This window comes from Odontomachus brunneus, unplaced genomic scaffold (genome assembly GCF_010583005.1).
Source record: "Odontomachus brunneus isolate Ranch 3 - 2012 unplaced genomic scaffold, Obru_v1 Obru_scaffold_061, whole genome shotgun sequence".
Classification (NCBI taxonomy): Eukaryota; Metazoa; Arthropoda; class Insecta; order Hymenoptera; family Formicidae; genus Odontomachus; species Odontomachus brunneus.
The window spans coordinates 1,467,463-1,493,854 of record NW_022639511.1 but is presented as its reverse complement, the minus strand read 5'-3'; the positions used below and the strand labels follow the sequence as shown (position 1 = coordinate 1,493,854).

The 26,392-nt window shown below is 31.4% G+C and overlaps 1 protein-coding gene across 1 annotated transcript in view; it reads right to left on the bottom strand.

Annotated features, from left to right (window-relative positions):
* LOC116846195 (probable sodium/potassium/calcium exchanger CG1090) overlaps window positions 1-23,342 on the bottom strand; it is a 187,487-nt gene extending 164,145 nt beyond the window's left edge. Inside the window, exons 1-2 of the mRNA XM_032819733.1 lie at window positions 23,017-23,342; window positions 22,199-22,928 (exon numbers count right to left, since the gene is read on the bottom strand). Of these exons, the coding sequence (XP_032675624.1) occupies window positions 22,199-22,216 (18 nt within the window). The 5' untranslated portion in view covers window positions 22,217-22,928; window positions 23,017-23,342. The remainder of the gene's footprint in view (window positions 1-22,198; window positions 22,929-23,016) is intronic.
* Between the last annotated feature and the right edge of the window lie 3,050 nt (window positions 23,343-26,392).

Genomic DNA, 26,392 nt, shown 5'->3' with positions numbered 1-26,392 from the left:
ATATATATATATATATATATATATATATATATATATATATATATATATGGACGCGTTCTGGATATCACTAAATCTCTCGTGATACATCTACTGGACATACTTAGGATCAATTTTTGCTATGTGGGATATTTGCTGAGATACTTTGTTTTTTGTATATTACATTGAAGATGATCCAATGAAGGATCGAAACGTTTGTATTTCTCTATTATGTCTCATATAAGGCACATTCTACGCACAAAAAAATTATTCCTAATTGTAAATTTGAATTTTTGTGCATTTTCTTCCAACGCTTAGCTCTCATAGACTCTTTTTATTTATATTTGACTGTACATCTAAGAGCTTATTAATTATAAACTGCCAGTATTGTAATCAATGTAATTATATATAAGGTGTAGTAAAAAGAAATCCATTATTTTTGCATGAAATTGAAGGCTTTATTTAGCACAGTTAGAATAGTCCGATTTAGGTCAAATATGCACGGTTTTGTTCGATAACTTGTTGCCATTTTGAAAGTAATTCCATTATGCCTCTCTCATAAAAACCCTTGTCCCTATTGACAAAAAACTGGGACAGTCGATTTTCACAAGCTATTCTTGAGGCGAATTTTTCACCAGCAAAATCATTCGCCATAGACGGGAACAGGTGGTAATCACTTAGTGCCAGGTCCGGACTATAAGGTGGATGCATAAGAATCTCCCAACCAAGCTCCCGGAGCTTCTGGTGAGTCACTATCGATGTCTGTGGTCTGGCGTTGTCCTGATGGAACATAATTTCTCTCCTATTGGCCAAAGCTGGCCGCTTCTGGGCGATTGATTCCTTCAGACGGTTCAATTGTTGACAATACAGGTCCGAATTAAGAGTTTGGCCGTAGGGGAGCAGCTCATAGTGGATGATTCCCTGCCAATCCCACCAAACACACAGCAAAGCCTTCCTGACCGTCAATCCTGGCTTGGCCACCGTTTGCGCCGGCTCACCGCGTTTCGACCACGACCGTTTTCGCTTGACGTTGTCGTAAGTGACCCACTTTTCATCACCAGTCACCATCCGCTGCAGAAATGGGTCGATTTTGTTGCGATTCAGCAGCGATTCGCAGATGGAAATTCGGTCCATGAGGTTTTTTTGCGTTAACTCGTGTGGCACCCATACATCGAGCTTCTTTTTGTATCCAGCCTTATTCAAGTGGTTCCAAACGGTTTTTTGTGCAATGTTTAGCTCCTGGGCAATCGAAACAGTGCTTACATGACGGTCGGACTCGACGATTTCCATTATTTTATCGACATTTTCGACAATTGGCCTTCCAGAGCGTGGTGCATCTTTGACATCAAAATTACCGGAACGGAATCGACGAAACCAAAATTGCGCGTGATTGGCTGTTACAGTATCAGGACTATAAACACTATTCACATTTTCAGCTGCCTGGCTTGCGTTTTCGCCTTTATCGAAGAAAAACTGTAAAATATGGCGTATTTTCTCTTTGCTGGTGTCCATCTTTGACGCGCGCTCAAACAATACTGAGTCAAACAATCACAAAACTGTCTGAGAAGTTTATTTAGTACGAAATTTTATCTTTCTAACGCCATCTAGCGTAAACCGATCGCACTTATACAACGCGAGATACACATTACTAAAGCCATCTATTGGAAAAATAATGGATTTCTTTTTACTACACCTTATATAATATTCCAACAATATCATTTAATAAAAAAATAAACAATTTGATTAAAATCTAATTGATATTACTGAATTATTTTAAAGTATATGTTAAGAGATGTCTCCATTTCATCAAATATATATATTGCGTTGTTTAAAAAGTTATTGTGCATTTTTTCCGGTGAGTTTCCGTTTATCTTATACAAAGAATTAACATTAATCAATGATGTATTGCCACTTTTGTTCGATGATCTTCTGCAATTTTTCAGTAAACTTCATGATCCCATTCTGTAAAAACTTCCTATCTTTATTAACAAAGAACTGAGTCGAGTGCCATCTGAAGCGAACGTTTTTCCACTCAAGGAGTTTTGTAAGAACCGAAATGGTAGTCCGATGGTGCAAGGTCTGGCAAATATGGTAGATGAGGCAACCAAGCTCCAACAATTTTTTGCGAGTCATCAAACTTGTGTGTAGTCGAGCGTTGTCATGATGGAAGACCCGTTCTTTGTGATTTATCAATTCTGGCCGCTTTTCTGCTATTGCTTTGTTCAATTTGTCGAGCTGTTGACAATACACGTCCTAATTGATCGTAACGTTTCTTGGTAAAAGTCGAAAAACACCACACCCTTCCAATATCACCAGATTGAGAGTATCACCTTCTTTTGGTGGAAGACTCGAGTTTGATTCCAGCCGTCGCACAGTATGCCAAAAAGCTTATTTGGTGGACAAAATTCTGCCTACATCACAAATTTGCACCGATTTTGATAAAATTTTTTCTTAAATATTCGTGAATAATTCTACTATAATGTCTTATTGCCAAAAATTTGAAAAAAAAGTAAACATAATTCCAAAAAGTAATCCCAAACTCCATTACTTGTTACCCCTAATTACCTCAAACTTCACAATACTATGGTCCGAAACTCCATCATTTTAAACCTTATAGTCCCATAACTCCTAAATCTGATTACCCACGAGTTAAAAACTCCATAACCCTAAACCCCATAATCCCAAACTCCATAACCCCGTTATAGGGTCGATACATCACAAATTTGTGATGTAGGCAGAATTTTGTCATCAAATGAGCTTTTTGGCACACTGTGTGTCGTCCTGAAGATTTTTTCCTTATATGACTATTAAACATATTCCTTATATGACTATTAAACATAAGACTATTAAACAATACAGCGTGTCCCATAAGTTCGGCAACGGCAAGAAAACTCGGCGGGGGAGCATTTTAGAGAAAAATGTTTCCAATAAAAGTTGTAAGGCTTAAAAAGTCGCATTTAATGAAAGTAGTTATTTGACCTAAGATGACGTCGCCAAGGTCAGGACAAGGTCAACTTTACTTTTTTAAATAGAAATACATATTTTTTATTACGGAATTTTATTTTACGTAAAAAAGCAAACATCTTTTGCTTGAAAAAATTTTTTATACGACCTCTATTTTCTAAGATATTTACGTAAATATTTACAAAATTATTGGTTTCAATAATTTTTTACTTGAATTCTATTAACTTTACCGAAAAATATTAAGAGATAAAAATTGCTTATTTTGTTTTCAAAGAGCTCTGAGAATTTTTTAAGAATTTTGTGTTAACTTTTTAGTACTTCAAGAAAATGCAAGAAAATGCAGTACTAAAAAATTAATATAAAATTCTGAAAAAATTCTCAGAGCTCTATGAGAACAAAATAAATAATTTTTATCTCTTGATATTTTTCGGTAAAGTTGATAGAATTCAAGTAAAAAATTATTGAAACCAATAATTTTGTAGATATTTACGTAAATATCTCAGAAAATAGAGGTCGTATAAAAATTTTTTTCAAACAAAAGTTTGCTTTTACACGTAGAATAAAAAATATGTATTTTTATCTAAAAAAGCAAAGTTGACCTTGTCCTGACCTTGGTGACGTCATCTTAGGTCAAATAACTATTGTCATTAAATGCGACTTTTTAAGCCTTACTTTTATTCGAAACAGTTTTCTCTAAAATGCTCTCCCGTCGAGTTTTCTTGCCGTTACCGAACTTATGGGACACACTGTATATAGGTACAAACGAGAGCAGCCCGGCCATAATCTGATTTTTCTTTCTGTACTATGTAATTGTGATTTCAACAATTGTACAAATAATAAAAATTACTAAAATTACTAGGAATTGATACTAGCCCAGTACTGAAAATAGGTACTTCCCCAGGGGTGTATATCAGTTAGACACGGGGCAATTGGACGCAGTCCAATCACAAGTCGCTGTTCCAAGGGACCCTACAAATGTCTCTAATCACACGGTGCTGTGATTGGCTGTGTCCAAATGCACCGTGTCCAAGTGCACCGCTCCCCTTCCCCAGTGCTAGGAATCAATACTTTTTTATACTGGTACAGTACTGATTTTCGGTACTGTTTTCCGATATACTGGCCTTTTTCTATTATCCCAATGTCACACCAATACTAAATCCTTACTGGAATCTGGTACTATGCCAGTAACTTTTACCATAAAATCGGTACTGGGCCACTTTGATGCCAGTAGTAAATTCCTACTTCGGCAATAACGATGAAAAATGGATCGTTTACAACAAAATGGAGCGAAAGCGATCGTGGAACAGATACGATGTACGTTTCGCCAATACGGAAAAATGGCCCCATATTGAAAAGCGAATGTCCGGTTGGTATTAGGCTGAATATGAAAAAGATGTATTATTGATACGAGGGCTGTATGATAAGTACCCGTGTTAGGTAAGGAAACGCATTTAAAAAAATTGTTTTTACTTATTTTTCAACAGAGTCTCCTTTCAGCTCGATATACTAATCCAGCGATATTCTAACGTTTTTATACCATCCAAAAAATATGATTTGTCGAATTCCACAAAATAGGCCTCTGTTTCGGCGATGACTTCCTCGTTTGACGTAAACCACTTTCCGCCAAGCCATTTCTTCATGTTTGGAAATAAATAGAAATCGCAGGGGACCAAATCTGGAGAATAGGATGGATGAGACAGCAATTCGTAGCGTAATACGACCAGTTTTGCTGTGGCGATTGCGGACGAATGAACTGACGCGTTGTCATGATAAAAGAACATTTTTTCTTCGCCTGTTTTCTCGTTCATGCGGGACTCAAACATCGAGCTTATTGACATAACCAAATTGTTTCAAATGAAGGTGAACGCTTTCAATCGATATTTTTAGTGCCTTAGCGAGCTCACGAATGGTAGAACGTCGATTAACTTCAATTAATACTTTTATTTTATCATCATCAACCTCCGATATCCGACCTGAGCGTGTATTTTTCACGCTGTAGTCATCAGGGGCCGTATTCTTGACAAATATCATTTACGATATTTCGATAAAAGGTATAATAGTATACGTAACATGAACTATAGCTTTTCATAGAAATATCATATGAGACATTTTTCGAGAATAAGGCCCCAGAACGGAAACAGGCAAACCAATATTGACACTGGCGTTCTTCTAGGGCTTTGTCACCATAAACTTTACGCAACTTTTCACAAGCCTGCACAGCGTTCTTTCCTCTTCGGAAGTAATAAAGTAAAACTTTGCGAAAATACTCGTGATGACTCTTCATTTTCAAAACGCTATAGAAAAAATAACTGTTGATCAATTTGCGCATTTTTTTAATGAAAGCTAGAAGTGTCAGCTGTCAAACTTGCATCAGCTCATGAATTTATAAATACGTTCAATACATTAAAAACAGAACTAAAGTCATCTATCGGAAGAAAAATGCAATGACTTTTTGAACAATCCCATAGAAAATAAAATAAAAAAGATTTTCATTATTTTTCAATTTCTTGCAAACATTTTTATTTTTTTTATAAAATACTCTTACATTTATGTTTAAAACTTACTATTACATTATATTCTTATATTACATTATACTTTTACATTTATATTTAAAAATTAATTGTTTTTTAAACAGAAAAGCTTATAAATTTTTTAAACAATTTTAAATAGTGCAATACAAAATATTTTGAAATAGTAACAAATTGTTTACTATGCATTTAAAATAAATTTTAAGTAATTTATTTTTTAATATATAATTTTTAATAATATGTTTAAAAAATATACTTTTTTAATTACTAGTATTTTTAAATAAATTTATAACAAACTTATAAAACATAAATTTTATAAATTACAACAAATTTGATTAGTTTTCACAACACGGTTTCAGAGAAATTAATTTTTATTTGTGAAAATTTTGCGATTGTCATAAGGAGTTAGTAGTTGGATTGTGGAAATACGGCAACATTGCAATCAGCTGATGTGTCAAACAAATAACATATAAATCTGTATAATAAAGTTACGTCGTAAATTCTTGTTTTATCTGCATTGCTTTATGCAGAGGACAAGAATACAAATTAAATAATTTCGATGAACAATAGAATAAGTGTGAAATTTGAGGCTTTTATTGTTTTATCTGCCTGGACAGTGCATTATTGCCAACGTACAAACCACAAACTACATGGTACGCTGTTGCGACATTTAACTTTTTTTACTAAATATTATAATAACAACAAATAATATTGATAGTTATTGTTCAGACAATGCATATTTACCTGTTTTAACTTATCCCAATTACGTTTTTTCTTTTGCACTGGTGGATATTGATGTTAAATACGAAATTTAATGTTCTAAAGTTGAATTTAGGGCATTTTCCCTCCCAAAAGTTTTATTATAGAAAGTTGGGAAAAGCAAATAAAAATAATAAACTGTTGAGAAAGTAAAAAATAACTTTTTAAATAAGAAATATATTATTAGCCTATTTATATCACTTATTACTTACAACACGTTTGAAGCAGATATTCAAATTTTTCGTTTTTCAAGCACTTTAGTCATCGATTGTATCTTAGATATCTTTAAGTACAGACTTGGCCTCCCCCGCCGCGGTGCGGGGGTCTGGGGAGCTACGCCCCTCAGTTACACGGATAAAGGCAGGCACCTTCCTAGCCTACAAATTCGATGTTTTTGTATACACGGTGTCCAAAAATTACATTCCTTTTATGCAACTTCTTTTGTTAATAACTTTTTAACAAACAACGATGGTTAAAATTTGCTGTAGGTTATTCAGGAGGATATCCTATATAACATATGTTAAGATCAAGCCCATTGGAGGTGGCACTAGTTTTCTATATATTTACCGAGTAAAGTACAATAAAAAAATTTGTTGTCCATGCAGTTTTTCGCAAAAGTGTTTCTACATTTTATGCTCTCAAGATAAGTCGGTTAAAAATTTGTTGCTCACTGTTTATCGCAAAATCGGATGGCTGTGCTAGTTAGATACAAGAACAAAGTATCGTTAAAAAATTTGTTGCTCCACACATTTTTTTGCAAAAGTGTTTCTAGATTTTGTTGTTCTCAAGATATGTCGGTTAAGAATTTGTATAACTTTACTCCTATATGACAATTGTATACTCGAAAACATCTAAATTCGAACACACTGTCGATTTTGCGATAAACAATGAGTAACAAATGCCTAACCTATATATTTTGGCAGCAACAAAATCTAAGAACACTTTTGCGAGGAGACGCGTAAAGCAACAAATTTTTTTACGATACTTTACTCTAGTACCCTAGCTAGCACAGCCACTCAATTTTGCGATAAACAATGAGCAACAAATTCCTAATTGGAATATCTTGAGAGTAACAAAATCTAGAAACATTTTTTCGAGAAGATGCATGGAGCAACAAATTTATTTACAATACTTTATACTTGTACCTTAGCTAGCACAGCCACTCGATTTTACGATAAACAATGAGCAACAAATTCCTAACCGATGTATCTTAAGAGCAATAAAATCCAGAGAGGAATCCAGAGAGAAATTTTTGCGAGGAGATTCATAATGCAACATTTTTTTACCGTTTGTCTACACTCTTACTCTTAAGCTAGCACAGCAGTTGTTTTTCCCGAAACGGCTGGAACAACGCAATCCGGAATAGAGCAACAAATTAGCACTAAAAGAATTTTGTTTTTTTATTTGCTTCATTTTTAGCGAGTGGCTGTGCTAACTTTATTCTTAAGGTAGCACAGCCATTGGTTTTTCCGAAACAGCTGGAACAACAAAATTGGGAATAGAGCAACAAATTAGCAACAAAAAAGCACTAAATTTTTATACTAATCGAGTAATATACGGTCGAGTAATGAATATCGATTACTGTGGTCCTGCCGACATCGACCCGTGATTCGACATTGGATAAGAGTTGGCAAGCCTCGACGTCGCGCCACGGTCGAGTAATGAATGTTGGTTGCCATCGTCTTGCCGATGTCGACCCATGATTCGACATCGAACAAGATTCGGCAAGCCTTGCTTGGGCCAACATCGCACTGCGATCGAAAATATGATAGTCGGCTTGTCATGATATCGTCGACATCGGACGAAAGTGAACAAATCGTATCTAAGCATGTCATCTTCCCCATACAGTCTGTCAAGTAAGAGCGTATGCGGGTTAATTTGTAGAAAAAATTATTTAATACAATTTTCAAATATATGGATACCTTGTATTCAATTCGAACAAAGATGCAATTATATTAATAATGCGTCCAGTCGCCATCGATGTTGATAATTGCCTGGCATCTTCGAGGCATGCTTTCGATCAAGTTGACGGCGTATTCATGCGGTAGAGACCTCCAAATGCGACGAATTTCTCGAGTTAACTGCTTCAAAGTGAATACTTTTCTTCCACGAAGCTTGTGCTTCATGTATGCTCACACATTCTCGATTAGGTTTGCGTTGGACGATTGCGACGGCCAATCAAGTGTAAAGATGCCAGACTGCTCCTTCCACTCGGTGCAGAGCTTGCTGCGGTGTTTGGGATCGTTGTCCTCCTGCAGGATCCAATTCTCGTTGTTTTTGATGCACTAACGTTCGGCAGTCGGTAATAGAGATTTTTTGTATATTTCGAGCATTGTCGGAGCATTCAGATTATAGGTAAACAAATGCAAAGCTCCGAAAACCAGTTTTGAAAAGCAGCCCCAAAGATGCACCTTTACTGGGTGTTTAACAGACCGTTGTACCCATCTATTGGTGGAAGTTGACCAGGCTCGTGGAGTGATATCATATCCCCAAACAGAAGCTTCGTCCGTAAAAATTACATTGCTCCAATCTCGGTCAATATTGTTCTTCGCCCAAGCGAGTCGCTTCGTCACGGGCTTTTTACCTAACAACGATTTTTTTATTGTACTGCGTCATTTGATATCATGAGCATGGAGATAGGTTCGAATAGCTTCGTATGTTATATCTAAACCTTTCGGCTTCAATTTTGTTGCTCCTTGACGCAGTGTTAAGCCAGGATTCCACGAAAACAAGTTCACTACCATTTTGGCTTTAGAGGACACTTTGCCTATTAAGCCATGTTCAGGCAAGTTATCGACAGTTTTCGTCTCTTTTATCGCTGAACTCACTCACGAATGATTTCGACTTCCCCATGTATTTAGCAGCCGCTGCATGTGACATTTTTGGACTTTTTGGGTGAAAACAAAGGAACACAGCCTCGTAGCGCGACGCGTACGCGGCACTCATGGCGTTTTACCCTTATAGAAATATCATACTAAGAATCATTGATAATTACTTATTATCCAGTATTTTTAATACTGAAAATAAGTAATTATCAATGATTCTTAGTATGATATTTTTATAAATGTACGTGTTTATCTGACGAAATTTCAATGTCAACTGAATCTTTCTTGACAATGCATGAAGAGCAAAAGTTCCCTTTATTCACTCACGAAAGAATTAGGACGATATCTTTTACCGACTACTAGTTATACCGCACACGTTCTTACTTGACAGACTGTACACGCATGTCTCATTAAAAAAAAAAAAAAAAAAAAAAAAAAAAAAAAAAAAATATATATATATATACACACAGAGTGGTCCACTTAAATCGAACGCTTTGTATATTTTACTTATTTTGGATAGTACGGAAAAATGTTTCAGATGAAAGTGGAAAGGTGTCGAGTACGACACATTTTGGTAACGTTGCTTTTTTTCTAAGTGGAGACGCTAAAAAGATATGAAGATCACCTTCACTTTTTTAAATGGAATTATGATTTTTTCTATAAATAGGATTCCTCTATTTATTTTATATATAAAAATACTAATAAATATAATTGTCGAAAAATCAATAGTTTACGAAATATTTTATACTTTATTCTGAAAAATTTAGTCAAAAAGATGTTCAAAATGATGTCCTCTGACTTCAATATATTTAAATCCCATCGACTTTTTGTTTGGGGAACGTTGAAAAACATTGTTTTCGATTATGTATACACAACAGTGCATTAAAGAACGTATTTTGGAAGCATGTGCGAATATAAATTCAGAAATGATAGAAAATGTAAGAATATCATTTATGTATCATATTCGAAAATGTATTGAAGTCGGAGGACATCATTTTGAACATCTCTTTGACTAAATTTTTTGTCAGAATTTTTTTAGATGTTATATAAAATGTGATATTTTAATATATGCAAGGATTATTATAACGATATTGTAAAACTAGAATTCTTACAAAAAGAGACTAATCATAACTTTACTCTATCAAAATATTGCGAGGAAGAAAAAAGGAATATTCTCTCTCTTTTGCGAGCACGTTGTTGCGAGTAGATTAAAATTTGATTACTGATACAACATTATATCAATATTAATCGCATCGTGATTGTTGTTACGTCGTGTCAAACATTTACCAACAAATGTCATAACATTTTTTGAACGATATAAGAGTATATTGTAAATATCATCTACCAAGATATCGTTACAGCGCATCAGCATCAGTTCCCGTACGATCATTGAAGTTAAGCATTGAACAACATAATGTAAAAATGATGTCTCTCAAGCTAGCAGGACTAAATAAGCAGAATCGAATGGGACTATTTTGTACCACAAAAAAAAATGTGTACCACGTGCCGTTTAAAAAAAAATAGTGACGCTGCTAACTTGACATCAAGCTAGCAGAACCAAAAAAAATAAAAAAAAAAAAAATAAACCATGGTACACACAATTAGTACTGAATTTGTACTAATTTGTACCATTCGAAATAAATCGAAAATTTTATATTTTCCCCTTTAAACAACCCCTCCCTTATCTAAACCTAATATAAAGATAGCAGGATCACGATTTTTTCATTTTTTCTTGATGGTACAAATTAGTACAAATTCAAAAACGATAAAATCTATCATTTTTTGTCGTTTTTTACTAGTTTTTATTTTGTTCTCTTTATATTAAGTTAGCAGGACCACAATATTTTTTTAAATAGTACGGGATACAAAATTATTTTTTATGGTACAAAATAGTACACAATGAGTAATAAAAAACGCAATAAATATAATTTGATTCTATCGATTTAATTCTTAATAATCGAAAGAGAGAAATTTTATTTTTGAGGTTGGTTAAATGTGAGGTTGTTTTAAGGGGTAAACAGAAATATTTGCATACTTTTCTCGATGGTACAAATTAGTACAAATTCAGAAACGATAAAATCTATTGCAATTTGCCGTTTTTCAATGTTATTTACTCTGTTAGCTTAAAATTAAGTCAGCAGGACCATAATTTTTTATAAATAAAACAAAACAAAAATAAAACAATAAAATAAAACAAAGGTACAAAATCATTTTTAATGGTACAAAATACTACACAATAAGTACTGAAAAATGCAATAAATTTGATTTAATTTTACAGATTTAATTATTAATAATTGAAGCAGAAAGCTTTATTCTTGAAGCTGAGGTCAAAGTTGAGGTTATTTTAAAGGGTCCGCAAATATTTTTGATACTTTTCTTGGTGGCACAAATTAGTACAAATTCAGAAACAATAAAATCTATCGTTTTCTGTCGGTATTTACCAGTTTTTATTTTGTTCTCTTTATACTAAGTCAGCAGGACCACAATATTTTTTTAAATAAAACTAGGTACAAAATCATTTTTGATAATACAAAATACTACACGATTAATGTAATTTTGTACCATTAAAAACAATTTTGTATTCCATATCCTTTAAGAGAAATCGTAGTCCTACTGACTTAATATAAAGTCAGCAAAATAAAAATTGTTAAAAAAACGAAACAAATAATAGATTTTGTCGTCTCAGAATTTGTACCAATTTGTACCACCAAAAAAAGTATCAAAAATATTTCTGCCGACTCTTTAAAATAACCTCAACTTTGACCTCAACTTCAAGAATAAAGCTTTCTGCTTCGATTATTAATAATTAAATCAGTAAAATCAAATCAAATTTATTGCATTTTTCAGTACTTATTGTGTAGTATTTTGTACCATTAAAAATGATTTTGTATCTTGTTTTATTTATAAAAAAATTGTGGTCCTGCTGACTTAATTTTAAGCTAACAAAGTAAGTAACATTGAAAAACGGCAAATTGCAATAGATTTTATCGTTTCTGAATTTGTACTAATTTGTACCATCGAGAAAAGTATGCAAATATTTCTGTTTATCCCTTAAAACAATCTCACATTTAACCAACCTCAAAAATAAAATTTCTCTCTTTCGATTATTAAGAATTAAATCGATAGAATCAAATTATATTTATTGCGTTTTTTATTACTCATTGTGTACTATTTTGTACTATAAAAAATAATTTTGTACCCCGTACTATTTAAAAAAATATTGTGGTCCTGCTAATTTAATATAAAGAGAACAAAATAAAAACTGGTAAAAAACGACAAGAAATGATAGATTTTATCGTTTTTGAATTTGTACTAATTTGTACCATCAAGAAAAAGTGAAAAAATTGTGATCCTACTATTTTTATATTAGGTTTAGACAAGGGAGGGGTTGTTTAAAGGGGAAAATATAAAATTTTCAATTTATTTCGAATGGTACAAATTAGTACAAATTCAGTACTAATTGTGTGTACCATGGTTTATTTATTTTTTTTTTTTTTTTTTTTTTTTGGTCCTACTAGCTGGATATCAAGTTAGCAGCGCCACCATTTTTTTTTAAACGGCACGTGGTATTTTTTTTGTAGTACAAAATACTACAATTTTTTTTGTAGTACAAAATACTACAAAATGATTACTAAAAAATGCGATAGGTCCCATTCGATTCTGCTCATTTGGTCCTGCTAGCTTGAGAGAGGTGTAAAAATGGGTGACCGCCTGATACAGGATCGAAACCACGCGAGTTTCACGAATAAGTGAAATGACACGAAATATGAAATGCCAGGTTTTTTTATTATTTAGACAAAATAATCATACATTATCATTTATCTGAACCATACTAATGAATAAATCGTTGGAATTCAACAAAAAAACATATCTTTGTTGGAACATTGCTTAGTTATTTTGCAGTTATATAACATTAATTGATGTTCCTATATAACCATAATATAACATGATATATTACATGTTACATCTATGAGTGAGAAATAATAACATAACAGCAACATATCAGTAACTTTCATGCAATATTATCTGTTATAATCATTTCTGTTGCAGTTATATAACATTGATATAACTGTGTTTGCTAGGAAGGGATGTCTAACAACATACCATTTGAAAGAATGATTAATTCGCTTTATAGTAGTGTTTTATTTTTTAAATTTTAATCATTATTTCCCGAGTAATTATAACAAATCATTAAATTAAAAATTATAAAAATAAGTGGATATGTAGCATTGGCTGCATTCAGCAGACTCAACAGTTGCACAACAGTTGAGTAATTTGTCAATGTAATTGGTCTAGATTTAGGGATCTAATAGCAAGAACCAATAATCGTTGATTGCTCACTGAGCGCTTTTTCTACTGAATGCGCCCATTATTTTGTAATAATTCGTCATCTAAAGATCCTAGAGACTTCACGCAACTCAACCAGCTTCTTTAGAAGATTTGCGACAACGTATTGTCGAAGAATGCCGTCAAATCACTGTACAAATGCTTCAAAATGTGCGACAACGTTTTGAGCAAAACCTTTATTATTGTGTGGAAGTTGGTGGTAGTCATTTCCAACATTTACTACGTTGACACGTAAATTACTAGTTTAGTATTGTTTCATTGGAGTTTTTGGTTTTCTCACAAATGTTATATGCATTATTACTTTCTATTATATTAAATTTTATTTTTTGTTATGTTTATAACTTAACAAACGTTAAGTAATAATTATATATTTGGTTCTTTTCATTTTTTGTATTTCTGTTTGAATTTGGCGCCTCTAGAATCTTTAAATGTCGTATTATTACAGAGTGATGCTACACATTCACTTATGTTCATAATTTTTGATTTATTGATTTGTTATAATTACTCGGGAAATAATGATTAAAATTTAAAAAATAAAACACTATTGTAAAGCTAATTAATCGCTCTTTTAAATGGTATGTTGCTAGACACCCCTTGTCATTTAAAATTTTTATAGTAAAATGAACTCCTCTTATGGGGTTATGAAGTTAGACATACGAAAATAGCCAATTAACATGTCCCCCTTGAAACTAAAATTGACGTGTCCGAGCGTTTTTCGAATAAATTAGGTTAAAAATTACATTTGTTTCGTTTTCAGTGGGCCTGTATATGTTTATATATGTTATATAGTTATACTCTTATATTCATATACAAGTATCCTGTTTATGGTATCATGAGGTTTAACTTGTATATGGTATTCTGGAGTTTAATCTACGGAAGTATATTCTACAAATGGAAATATGAAAAAATATGTGAAGTTTGGCTAGAAATCAAAGTTAGCGGAATTCCTCATTTTTTGGATAAAGTCCAAGTTAGTGGTAAAAACCGGTCATTTTCCGGTAAAAACTGGTCTTTTCTATTAAAAATAATAAAACAATTATGTAAGTGTAACATAAGTTAATTTATTATATCCTTTCAAGCACAGGTTGAATTCTTTTCAAAATTATTCTTTTTTTTTTGAAGTCAGAAATATGAATATCAAAAGGTGATGGAAAACATTAAGTAAAAATAGCCATCTTCCTACAGATTTTATTAATTTCGTCATGCACTTACATAACTGTCTGGTGAGTTTCGCGTCAATTGAAAGAGTGTTTTCCAATTTAAGCTTCGTCCAAAATAAAATTCGTAATAAATTATGAATTAATACAGCAAATAGATTAATTTTTCGTTAAAAGGTGTTGAATGGTAAACGCGTAGTAGACTCGTGTGTACTGGTAAAAATTTTTAATTTTGCTATTATGTTTTTCTCATTACTTACTATTACAATATGTTCTTCTCATTAAAAATTAATATAAAATTGAGTAGCATACCTCTAAAGATTTTGTTCTAAAAATATATTTTATACATTAATTTGAATTGGTAATTATGCATTTTAACGGAGCAACCTCCAATGACCTTGATCTTTACATATGTTATAGAGGTCACTCTTCTGAGTAATCCTAAAAAAATTTTAGGCGGCGCTCGTTGTTTCTTAAAAAATTATTAACAAAAGAATTTGGTAATTATTCAGTTTAGTGACCTCACCTCCGATTTCGATAAAAATAGGCTTAATTGACGCATTTTTGCACGAGAAACAACTTTTTCCTCTGACAAAATTGTCGCTCTTTACTGCGAAGCGAGATATTAATAGATAAAGTTGAAGGCGCGTTAAGTTAGAAAATCTGTCATACCGTCTATCTCTAGTTGTGTGACTGAGGGACGAAGCCCCCCAGACCCCCCACACCGCAGCGAGGTGAAGGTCGCGGTCTCTTATGCTTAAGCTAAAAAGTGAATTTCTCACAAAATTTAGCTTTCAGACTCGGTTTTTACGCATCAAAATACACTATCTTACTAAATTTTAACAAAATCGATGAGAGTGGGCCTTTCCTTCACAATTACCATAAAAATATTTAAATTAAGAATATTTTTAACATTTTTAACATTTGTAACACGAGAAAAATATTGAACGATAAGCGGGGGCCTGCGTCATCCTTCCTAAAAACTAACCTAACCCAACCTATCGTCACATTAGCCGTCAGTCATTGTTTATTAAAAAATTATTAAGAAAAAAAGTTGGACACTTTAATAAACAATGACTGACAGGTAATGTGACGATAGGTGGGGTTAGGTTAGTTTTTAGGGGGGTGCGGGGGTCGCAGCCGCCCGCTCGTCGTGCGATATTTTTCGCTTACTGGCGAGCAGTGTGTGTGTGTGTGTGTAGCAAGCATCTTCCTAACATTGAAATTCGTTGTTTTTGTATATACGCTGCCCAAAAATTACATTCATTTTTTGCAACTTCTTTTGTTAATAATTTTTTAAGAAACAACGAGCGCCGCCTAAAACTTTTTGAGAGTTACTCAGGAGGGTAACCTCTATAACATATGTTAAGATCAAGGTCATTGGAGATTGCTCCGTTAAAATGCATAATTTTTATTTATTTTATCTTTGAATTGAAAAAAATTTATTATTATATTGGTTTCGTTTTCTTAATCATAGGATTTAATATACTAATCATAGAATTTAATTTACTAATTAAAACAAAAATATATTTTTGCATAAAATAGTATAAATATATAAATAACATTGCATAAACATATTAGTCACTTTTATTTTTGCAAATTTATTTAAATCCGAGACGGTAAAAAAACGGAATTTACAACGGTTTTTTCCATCTATTGGATTTTTCCGGCTAACGCTGCTATAAATGCTTTATTACAAAGTTATAAACAAATATTGAAATAGAACATGAAATAGGCAACGAAGATCACGTGATAGAACGTATGTGTAAACTGCGAGAGATGACGTGTTTCCTTTATCTATATATTTACATCATATTTACTATCTTTAACTCTTTGAAGCACAAGATCTTCAAAATTCGAATTCTGATAAAATAATCATGTCACATGTTTAGAATGATAATCCAAGAGAGCATTACTTTTGATATTAATTTTTCCCATTTCTCTATTTTTACAGAATAAATGCCAAAATTGAAGCGAACACTACGAGTAACAAAAAATCGATAGAGTACATCACTAAGCACAAGTTGAGCAGTGATTTCGTTATGATATCATTATACCTGAAGCTATAATTTAGTTCTAATAAGTGATGTTATGGTGAAATCACTGTGCTCTAAAGGGTTAAATAATTTAGTATGATGGTTATTTTCACATCAATAGCTATTATATTTCTATCGTCGTGAACTAGCCGTCAAAATGCCGTCAAAATGCCAAGAGTTTTTTCAAATGAGGAATATGCTGATATTTATTTCGTGTACAGATTCTGCGAAAAAAATAATCGAGTTGTCGTACGAAAGTATTAACGTAGATTTTCTGGCAGAAGAGTACCAGATAGCTTTGTTTAATGATACCCGTTTGTGCAATTACGTAATTCAGATTCATTTTGACTTGTGAGTGAATATCATGATATTTGCTCAGTTCTGAGACAACGGCGACACTCGGAAAAAGAATCTTGAACTTTCTTAATAATACTCCTACACACAAAGTATTCGATGTGTTTCATCTCAATTACAAATATCATTTGGAGGACATTGAAAAATTCATATATTATTATACACTGTGCACACTAAGAAAAAAATTTACTAAAAAAAAGAAAAATTAGTTAAATTTAAAGAAATAATGTGTTTGCATAGTACTGCAGAATCATTTGTTTTAATTAAACAATTATATTAATTTTCTTCCAACAAATAATTTTTCCATTAAGTAAATAATTAATAAAATTCAATAAATATTTTCCAGTTTATAAGAAATGTTTATTAAAACAAAAGTAATAATTGTTGTAATAAAATAATTTCGAAATAGTAGTAGTTTATAGGAAGAAAATGCTACTTTGTCTTAAGCGAACCATATGTTGAATATAAAAAAAGTTTTGTAGAATGAAAGTTATAATATTAAAAAATAGTTTATTTGAAGGCAAGAAATTAGTTTTCTTTGAACCAAATCACTATTAAATTGCAGGCAATATTTTCTGCAATGTAGTAAATATTAATTTAAATTATAGCTTTATATGTTTCCTAAAAGTAAAAATTTATTGGAATATATAGTTTCATAATAAATGAGCATATGATTTCTACAATAAATAAATGTGTCTTAACCTTTAAAAAATATTTCCTGCAACGTAGTAAATATTTATTACATTACTGTTTCATTTTGTACAAGAGAGTAAATATTTACTTGGATAAAAATGCAGTTTCTTTTTATAAAAAAAAACAAATGTTTTTGTAAAATCAAATTTCACATTTGATTCAAAGAAACGTTTTTAGTTCCAAAAAAATATTTATTTAAAGAAAAAATGCAACATACTACTAAAAAGAAATATTTTTTAATATCAAAGAAATATTTTTTAATATCAAAAAATACTTTTTAACTAATCTTTTTTAATTAAAGTTCCTTTTTATATTATATTTTTTTGTCTTTTCCTGAAATTTTTTTTTAAATTTAACACACTATTATTTCACATGCTATTTAATTCAATTTAAATTGTACTTTGAAAATTTGCTTACTGAGATTCGAACCTGAAACCTCTAAGCTCTTGAGTCGTTCACTTTACCTATTGTACCACTGTTACTTTTACTAACAAATTCTTTTTATTGTATACCCATATGGTATATACCATGTACGAAAAAAAAACAAATGATTTATTAAAAAGAAGAGAATAGTAAATGTAAAATGTAAAATGTATGTTTGAAAAGAGTATGTGAAAAGTATATTTGAAAAATATTTACTTGCTTTAAAAGTAAGTAAAATATAAATAAATTATTTTGTAAATTTAAATAAATTATTTTCTGATAGTAAAAGAAACTTAATTTAAAATACAAAAAAAATACAAAAAAAATTTTTAATAAGGTAAAACGGGATAAATTGAATAGCGGGGGAATTTGAATAATATTAAGCATTTGCGACAATTTTAGAAAAATATGAGACACCTTGTTTTATGTTTGAAGTTAGCACGCTATATATTCATATTTTTATGCTATATATCATATTTCTGAAATTGTCGCAAACGCTTAATATTATTCAAATTCCACCGCTATTCAATTTACTCCGCTATACCTTAATAGAAAATAATTCATTTAGATTTATAAAATGATTTATTTGTATTTCATTTACTTTTAAAACAAGTTTAAATATTTATTTAAACACATAGCTTTTAAATTAAAAAAAAATTAATTTTCTTCTTGGAAGGAAATCATTTGTTTATTTTCATATATAAATATTTTAAATTAAAGGAATTACTTTTTTTATCTAGAAATTCATAATTTTACAGCTCATTTTACAAATTTAAAAAAATATTACTTTATATTTATTACATGTTTTCTAAACTCAAACAAATACTTCTTTAAGTTAAGAAATTATATTTAACAAATTATATTTCTTTAATTTAAAGAATTTTTTTAATATTGACATATCAAACATATTATTTTACTAATTTTTCAATTAAACTGTAAAGATGTTACATTTCACTATTACAATAAAAAAAATCATGTTACACGAGTTGCAGCATGAGTTGTGCAGAGTTGTGCAGTAGTCCACAATTTACGTGTAACATATATTATAATATCTCAATAATAGTAAGCAAATTTTCGAAGTACAATTTAAATTGAATTAAATACATTTTTTTTCAGTGTGTGATCACTATTTACAACGCAAGTGTCGATAGTGACATAGTGATTTCTTAAGAGTTAAGAATAATTTATTTAATAACAAAAACATTTGCTTTTTTATAAAAAACTAATTTTTCTTCTTTTTAGTAAATTCTTTTCTCAGTATATTTATATCTGTATCTCAGATTTGACTGATAATCATTAATAATATTAGACTAATATTTATTAATAATACGAAAGATATGAAGCATAGCTTTTCACATATCTTTGTTAATTTATTTAAATTAAAAAATTATTAAAATTATTAAAATTATTTGTAAGAAAGAAATATTTTTCAAAATTTGGAAAACACCTATTTACTCACAAATAACGTAATCGTTTTCGTCGAATATAGACATTGAAAAAAATTTTTTTTAATTTAATGTATTTAAATAAAATGTATTAAATATATTATTAAATGTATTTAAATGTATTTAAATAAAATGAAATTAGTTTTATTTACTTAAATAATACTTTAAATATAAAATCTTGTTTATTTTTAGTAAATTAAAGCATTAAAATTGCAAAATGATTTCTTGGTGAAAAAGATTTGCTTCAATAAAACTTACATTTCTTATATTGCAACATAAGATGTGCTAAAATGTAATAAATAAATTGTTTGAATGAATCTGAATTTCTTAACTGTAAAAAAGGAAATTTTAGCAAACACTTGTCTAAATTAGAGCTTTTAAAATTTTAAAGATAATAAATGGTTTAAAATAAAATATATATTTTTTTAGAGTTTATTGTATTTTAAAAAACGTATATTTGTATAAAATTTATATATTACCTTCATTTAAATAAATATTTCCTTAAATATAATAAATAACACTTAAAAAATAATATTTTTTAACTTTCCATTTATAAAACTCTGAAAAGTTAAATCGAAACAAATATTTACTAATACATTATTTTTAGATTTAAGAAATTCGTATTCAGAATTCATTTCCTACATTTTAACAAACTTGCATTGCATTTTAGAAAACCTGTGTGCAATTCAAGTAAACAATTCAACATAATGTCGCTTGCTAATTTTAATACTTCCATTTTCTTTAATTAAACAAAAAGATTTTACATTCAAAGTATTATTTTCTTAAATGAAGCTAATCAAATTTAAGCAAATATATTTATTACAATTAAAAAATTTTTTTCTCAGTGCAAGAATTACTTCCGACTGATTATCGGAAGCGAGTCGAATTTAACTGATATGTGAATAGAGTAGAAAGGGACAATCATTTCTCATCAAGGATATTATGGACAGACGAAGCGACGAGTATATTCAATTCTCATAATAGTTATGTATGGATCCATAATAATCTATATGCTACCAGACAAAGAAACTTTCAACACGAATTTCGGTGTAATCAAACGACTTACCAATTTTGATGGAAAATGTGCTACTGCTGTTTCATCAAAACAGCTGGATATAATTAGACGGTTGTCTATCACACTATACTAGACAAGTTAGAAACTGGTTGGATAAAAATTACACTCAAGTGGATCGAGGGGGACTGGTCTTCTGGCCGCCAGATTTAACGCCTCCTGATTTTTACTTAAAGGGAACTTTAAAAACTAAGGTTTACGGTACAAAAATGATTTCTCATGAAGATTGAATGCAACGAATATTAATAATTCAATTACTGAGATGCAACAAAATTATCAGAAAATTTGTACTGTAATAAATTCTATATTACATCGACGTCAAGCTTGTATTGTCGCGCAAAGACAATATTTTGAAACTAAATCGTTTTGACACTAAAAATTTTGATATTGAATCGTTTCATTAAAATTCTGTGCAATGGAAAATCCTTTGTCGTCTATTTCATGTTCCGTGTCAATATTTGTTTATAATTTTGTAATAAAGCATTTCTAGCTAAATTTCATATAATATTTTGTTTCTTATTTCCATTTGTAGAATATGCTTTCACAGTTTGTCGATTAAACTCCAGAACATCCTGTATATTTATATATGTATAGGCATCACATGTATAGGCATGTGACTTATAAAGCAGATTTTTATGCATAGTTGAATTTTCAAAAACAATACACCGAAATATAAAGTTAATTAATGATGCTTTCGTAGCGGGTACTTCGCAAGCAAAACGAAAATATCACTTCGAATGAGAATACTGTCTCTTCAAATTCCAAGAACAAATGTTTCAGTTTAGCTTAGAGTGAATTCTGACTCCATATGAGCGAATGTTTCAATCGATTAAAAATATGACGATGGAGTCATATTTTGGAGACATTAGATTCACTTTTTAATTTCGAGTATATATTCAACATTAATTTCGAAAATATACATTCAACAATTAGAATAGAGTGAAGAATTCATTTTATATGAGCGAAAAATCGAGTGATATCGATGCTTACTCAACTTTTATATTTAGTAAAATCTTACTCCAAGAAATTTGGAACGTTTCGTGCGTATATGTGTATGTGCGTGCGCGCGCGTGTATGTATGTATGTATGTATGTATGTATGTATGTATGTATGTATGTATGCATGCATGCATGCATGCATGCATGCATGCATGCATGCATGTGTGTATGTGTGTATGAGTGTATGTGTGTATGTGTGTGTGTGTGTGTATGTATGTATGTATGTATGTATATGTATAGATATAGATTATCGCGTTGGAAAATATAACGTAATGTCCTAATATTGGAAACGTAGACTCGCAATTATTTTTGTGCCGGAAGTTTCGCTATCAGTCTTTATAAGGATCCGTGCGCTGTTTATCACACTGTGTGCACGACAATATTGCATTTCCTTTGTAGAAAAGTTCGAATGGCCAATGATTGCAGATTTTTTAGTGACTCCTTACACACTAGCGTAAGCGGCAGCAAAACGGATGAATGAAATCAGATGAATGGATAAGCAGATGGATGGAAGGATGGGTGGGTGGATGGATGAATGACTGAATACATGGATGCTGTATCAAGTCCGACGGTAAAGAAGCGTCTCTGTTAACAGACGAAACTGTCCTACTTTCGGCTTACCTCTTTCTCGCCGTACATCGTGATCCACCGTAGTCGCTTGTCGCGAGCTTCACTGCAGCCAGAAGACCGAGCGTGTACGTCGATGCGCCGGATATAGGTAGCGCGGCGCTAATAACGAGGGTGGTGCTTGCTTCTGCAGCCTCTTATCACCTTGACAATTCGCGATAGCGAAAGAAAGAGAGAGAGAGAGAGAGAGAGAGGAGACAAACGCTTATCGCGCACCGTCACTTGACGAAATAAATTCTTCACGGAGAAGTCTTTTATTGCTACGTTGTCCGAATTATTGATTCGAGCATAAAAAGTCCGTTGCCGTCACCACTACCGCTGCCGTCGTCGTCGTTATCGTCGTCGCGACGGCTGCACAGATTCTCGCACAATTATTCACAGTTCCCTCTAATGATCGAATCACAAAGTTCACCGACGTATTTATGCACAGTGACTGCAACTCAACCGGCCCACATTGTCACTGCTGCAGCACTCCGTCGCTTCGCGCACAGCCATCGTACGCGTATTACATATGATCTCGTTCGTCTTACGCTCTCTGACGTGCGCTGCGCCGAGCTGTTCTGCGCCCTCCTCAAGCACACCGCCGCGACGTGTCGCGACTCTCGTCTGCCCAACCACCCACTACGGCGTTTGCCCGGGGTAACCACCACACGCCGCTCTCATGCACCGAGCATCCATAATGATTCCAGTTCATGGACACATCGGCGCCGCTGACCTGGAAAGCCTGGAAAAAGAGAGAGTGTCAGAGTTATGACTGACGGTTTTAATCGATTTATCGGTATACATTCGGGCTCGTCGATATGCGCAAATACCTGTAATCGATTTATGTCTTTTATCTCGAGCATATAGAATGCCTGTTTTACTAAATAATCAATATGTTCACAATTAATATTATGAATGTAATTATTATTGTAATAATAGACGCAATGAGTATCTGCAACATTAATATTGCTGAAAAGGGGACAGAGCTTTCACGCAGTTGCGCGCCCACCAGCACGTTTATATGCATCTCTTGTATATAAAGCGTACTCGCTTTCGACTCGTGGTTTCTTCCCTCGTCCCGTCGACCCTAATCAGTACGTAGACACTTCTCTATCGTTGACGTCGACGTCGGGACGCTTGCGCGTGCAATATTCCATGCACTAAGAGCAACGTCATCAGTTCATCCCTCTGTACTTCATGCACTTATTCGTTGCACCTGTTCCATGGAGGTAGAGTTAAAGAGTGCAATACCTTCTGCTCTCACTGCTTGGATATCGATACTTAGATGTGATATCGATATCTGAAATTTGTCATTCAAGGAATTTTGATGCAATTGAAGAATGGCGTTGGGACGTACGATATGAAGTCGCCTGGAACCATATATTGAGAGAGAAAAAGAGAGAGAGAGGGAAGAATGGCGTTGAGGTATTATTTCGTAGGGAAGCTTGGAGCTAGATATTGAGTATTGAATATTGAGGTTTGGCGCAAATTTCGCGCGCGCGTGATCTAAACCACTGCTATGTAAGGATGTATTCGAATTTGTTCAGATGTAACATATGATTTTTAGGGTATATTTTGAATTATTTCCAAAAGCTTTAAATTTTATTATTTCAACATTGCCTTATTATATTGCTTAAAAAGAAAGAAATTTTTATACAAATATCTGTTATAGAAACCACATTGGCTGCATTCAGTAGACTCAACAGTTGCACAACAGTTGAGTAATTTGTCAATGTAATTGGTCTAGATTTAGGGATCTAATAGCAAGAACCAATAATCGTTGATTGCTCACTGAGCGCTTTTTCTACTGAATGCGCCCATTGATATTTATCCATAATTTACTAATTAAATAAATATAATCTATAATAATAATAATAAATAAATATATATTTGTATTTAATTGATATTTAATCAGCAAATTAAATAAATATTAATGCAATAGTTTTCTACGACAAATATTCACGTCAAAATTTTATATATATATATATATATATATTCCATACAGCAGAAATGTCCCGAATATATCATAGGAACATCCTACAGATATTAAGATATCTTTATAATATCCTTGTGGTGTATTCGGGACATTTTTGCTATGTGGCGTATGTATATATATACTTTCTTTTTATATATTTATATATATATATATATATATATGTATATTTATTTATTTATTATATATATTTAAATTTATTTTTACGCAAAGGAAATTTGGCTTTTTATACTACCCGAATATTAATAGTATTAATATTATTGATAGTATTAATAATATTAATAGTATTAATATTAATAGTATTAATATTAATAGTATTAATATAATAGTATTAATAGTATTGAGATTTTACCTGATATTAATTTTAAAGTTTATATTAATAGTTACACACTTTTAATTTTGTCAATTGATATTAATTCATGATTATCTATAACGGTTTGTAAACCAAGAATGGATTGTTCACTGCACCGGCCACATTTCGAGGTCGTGAAGACATTCAACCCTAATAAAAGAATGCAGCTAAAAAAAAAAATATATATATATATATATATATATATATATCGACAATAGCGATAATATATATCAGAGTTGTAATATATCTAGATACATGTATCTTTTTGCAATATCTAGATACTTTTTGTGTATTTATATCTGTGTCTAGTTATATTTTTTATTTCAAAATCTGTATTTATGTATCTAGTTCCATTTTATCTCGTATCTATGTCTAAATTTATCATTTTAGGGTGCGTTCAGATTCCTCATCCGGATGCACTCTATTACTAGAAACACTATAGTATGTGACATATACTATAGCACTTCTAGTAATAGAATACACCCGAGTGGGGAATCTGAATGCAGCCTTAGATACAGATACGAAAAAAATGCAATTTTGGTGATTTTATATATAATTGTTACTTTTTCACAAGAAACAAAGTTGTTTCCATAGTGTAAGAATCTAACGTGATGCATATAAGATCTCAATTGAAATATTTGTATCTGATGGGAATAATTTATTGAAAATATAATGAACTTTTGCTGAAATACTTTTGAAAAGCATTCATAATTTTGACCCAATTTCATTAAAATTTCATTATAATTTCATTAATATTTCAATAATATTTCATTAAAAATTTCATTAAAATATTTCATAGAAAAATTCAGTGAAAAATCATTATTAATTAAAATAAATTGAGAAAAGTATAATGAAGTATTATTTTGTCTAAATAATAAAAAAAACTGACATTTCATATTTTGTGTCGTTTCATTTATTTGTGAGATTCGCGTGGGATTCGATCAGACGGTCACCTATCTTTAGATGACTATGCACTGTTCAATGCCTAACCTCAACGATCGTACTGGAACTAGTAATGCCAATGCGCTATATCGATATCGTGGTAGATTACATTTACAATACCCATACAGCACAAATCTTCAAAGAACGTTCTAAGGAGGTTCTAAGGACATTCATACATTCTAAGAATATCCTAGAACATTCTCTGAAGATTTTGTGCTGTCTGGGTATACTCTTACAGCGTTAAAAAATGTAATGATATATTTGCCGGTAAATGTTTCAAAGGACGTAACAACAATTATAATGCGATTAATATTGATACAATGTTGTATAACTAATTAAATTTAAACATACAACGTGCTCGCAAAAGAGAGAGAAAGAAGGAATATTCTCTCTCTTTTCCAAGCATGTTGTACGTTAAAGTTTGATTAGTTATACTACATTATATCAAGATTAATCACATTGTGATTGTTGTTACGTCCTTTGAAACATTTACCGATAAATATGTCATTATATTTTTAAACGCTAAAAGTATATTGTAAATACAATCCACCACGATATCGTTACAGCGCATTGCCATCACCAGTTCCCATACGATCGTTGAGGTTAGGCATTTGAACAGCAGGTCGTCTAAAGATGGGTAACCGTGTGACACTGGATCGAATTCACGTGAATCTTACGAATAAATAAAACGACACAAAATATAAAATGACTTTTTTTTATTATTTAGACAAAATAATACTTCATTATATTTTTCTCAATCTATTTTAATTAATAATGATTTTTCACTCAATTTTTCTACATTTTTACTGAAATATTACTGAAATATTAATGAAATTATAATGAAATTTTAATGAAATTTGGTCAAAATTGTGAGTGCTTTTCAAATGCATTTCAGCAAAAGTTCATTATATTTTCAATA